Genomic DNA, 1,911 nt, shown 5'->3' on the forward strand with positions numbered 1-1,911 from the left:
AATGAGTGCAGAAAGAGAGAGAGAGGAAGAGAGGAGCTCAGTGCACCATGGGAAATCCCCCGATAGTCTAGGCCTATAGCAGCATAACTAAGGGATGTTTGTATTTGAACATATAAAAAAGGGGTTTCACGTCATGATTGACAGCCGAGCTCTGCTCGGCGTACAGGCAGTACCTCGACAACGGGCGGCACCGTGGCTTCAAATGGAGAAAGATTGCAGCGTACGTATTTCTGTACAGTGGGAGGAAGTGGAGACGGCGGCCGCCATTTTTCTCACCTGGCTTCACTTCCTCTGAGCAGCAGGCGAGGACACAGTCCCGCTCTGACCGCACCACACGGGAGTCCATGGCTGTCGTGGGTCTGTTTAAGGCTAGTCTGACATTGACGATGACACTCTGGTGTTGTCTGGAAAAACACGCCTCCGGTTCAACAGCCGACACTTGAAGTGACATCATCATCAGCAGGAGCGCAGTGACGATCAGCAGCCAGAGCGTCCGCGAGGGTCGAGTGGAGGCGGGAGGAGTCATGGCGGCGGCAGATCGACACTCTGTGATGAGAAACGTCTCGCAGCAGGAGAGCAGAGATCCACACAAACGTACTAAAGGACAAAACACAGAGAAACAATCAATCACTGCCCCTTAAACTCTTAAACCCTGAAACCCTTAAACCCGACTCAACTCTAACCCGATAATCAACCCTAACCTGTTAATAAAGACGACGAGGAAACAACTTTTAAAATGTTTGTTTTCTGAATGGAGTTTGGTTGGTCTTTAGATCTCATTCACCAAATCTGAAGTTGATCTGATCAATTCTCTACGAGGAGTTTGTTCAAATATAATGTCTGAAACGCACTTATTATAAATTTTTGCCACCAGTTCATTTTGTTTTGTTTTTGACGCCAGAAAAATGATTAATTTCAGTTAATAAAAATATTAAAATGAATATTGAGCCCCAACGTTTACGACAGCTCAGTCTGATTAAACAGTGAATTAATGAGTCATTATTAATTATTATTAATTATAATTAATGACATTATTAATATTGAAGTCTCTGACATTATGTAACAACATCTGCAGCCATAAAGTTTCCAAACTCAGCAGATGTTCTTTAAATATTCAGACTGTCTGAGATCTGACAGCATCAGAACAAACAGAACCAAATTAAAATTTGTCTGTGGAGTAAAAATAGAAATCTAAAAGTGGAGCCGGAGGAGAAGCTTTTATTTTTAGATTCCCACTGAACAAACGAGGTCAGTGAGAATAAAAAACAGTAATAAGTTGTAATTGGAGCAGGAACTCACCGGGCCGACGATGTGAACCGTCCTCCATCAGACGCTCAGCAGGTCTTTGGGTCCACAGTCCACAGAGCGGGACTTTACCCGGTCTCCTGCGTGGGACAGGATGCCGTTAGTTCACCTCCTTATCGGAGCCGCTATCAGTTCTTAGCTGCACCTTGATCACGTCTGCAGCTTCATAATGGAACAAATACACAAACATTATCAGCTGTATGTGAGCAGGTTCCTCCTGTCAGTCTGTTTACTGATAATTATATAATTACTGACACTTATAAATAAAGAAGTTTACTTTAACTTAAACATCTGAATTCTTCTTCCAACACTAAAAACTTCTCTTCAGTCGCTGCTGTGCATTAAAACTCATATAAACTCATTAAAACGCCAGCAGACCGTTCAGTCGACTGGTTTTAACAATTTGTTCTCACACAGAGAGAACATATACATATATTATATATTATATCATAACCAGCAAACATCTGTTCCTCAGCGAGCTAGCAGCTAATAGTGAGTGGAAGTACGCAACCAGTCTAAAGATTTGGTTTAAATTATGTAAATAAAGTCTGTTAGTTAACGATTAGCTTGTGGGTTATCACATATATATACATATGTATATATAAC

The 1,911-nt window shown here is 41.8% G+C and overlaps 1 protein-coding gene across 1 annotated transcript; it reads right to left on the reverse strand.

Moving 5' to 3' along the window:
- Nucleotides 1-273: 273 nt before the first annotated feature.
- Nucleotides 274-1,464, reverse strand: LOC118340769 (MANSC domain-containing protein 1-like; the record flags this gene model as incomplete). Its single annotated transcript, XM_035678908.1, is given in 2 exon segments — nt 274-597; nt 1,300-1,464. Coding segments are annotated over 2 exon segments (352 nt in total), but the record flags the coding sequence as incomplete, so codon positions are not given.
- Between the last annotated feature and the right edge of the window lie 447 nt (nt 1,465-1,911).

This window comes from Morone saxatilis, unplaced genomic scaffold (genome assembly GCF_004916995.1).
Source record: "Morone saxatilis isolate NCDOM2014 unplaced genomic scaffold, NCSU_SB_2.0 Contig10, whole genome shotgun sequence".
NCBI classification, from domain to species: Eukaryota; Metazoa; Chordata; class Actinopteri; family Moronidae; genus Morone; species Morone saxatilis.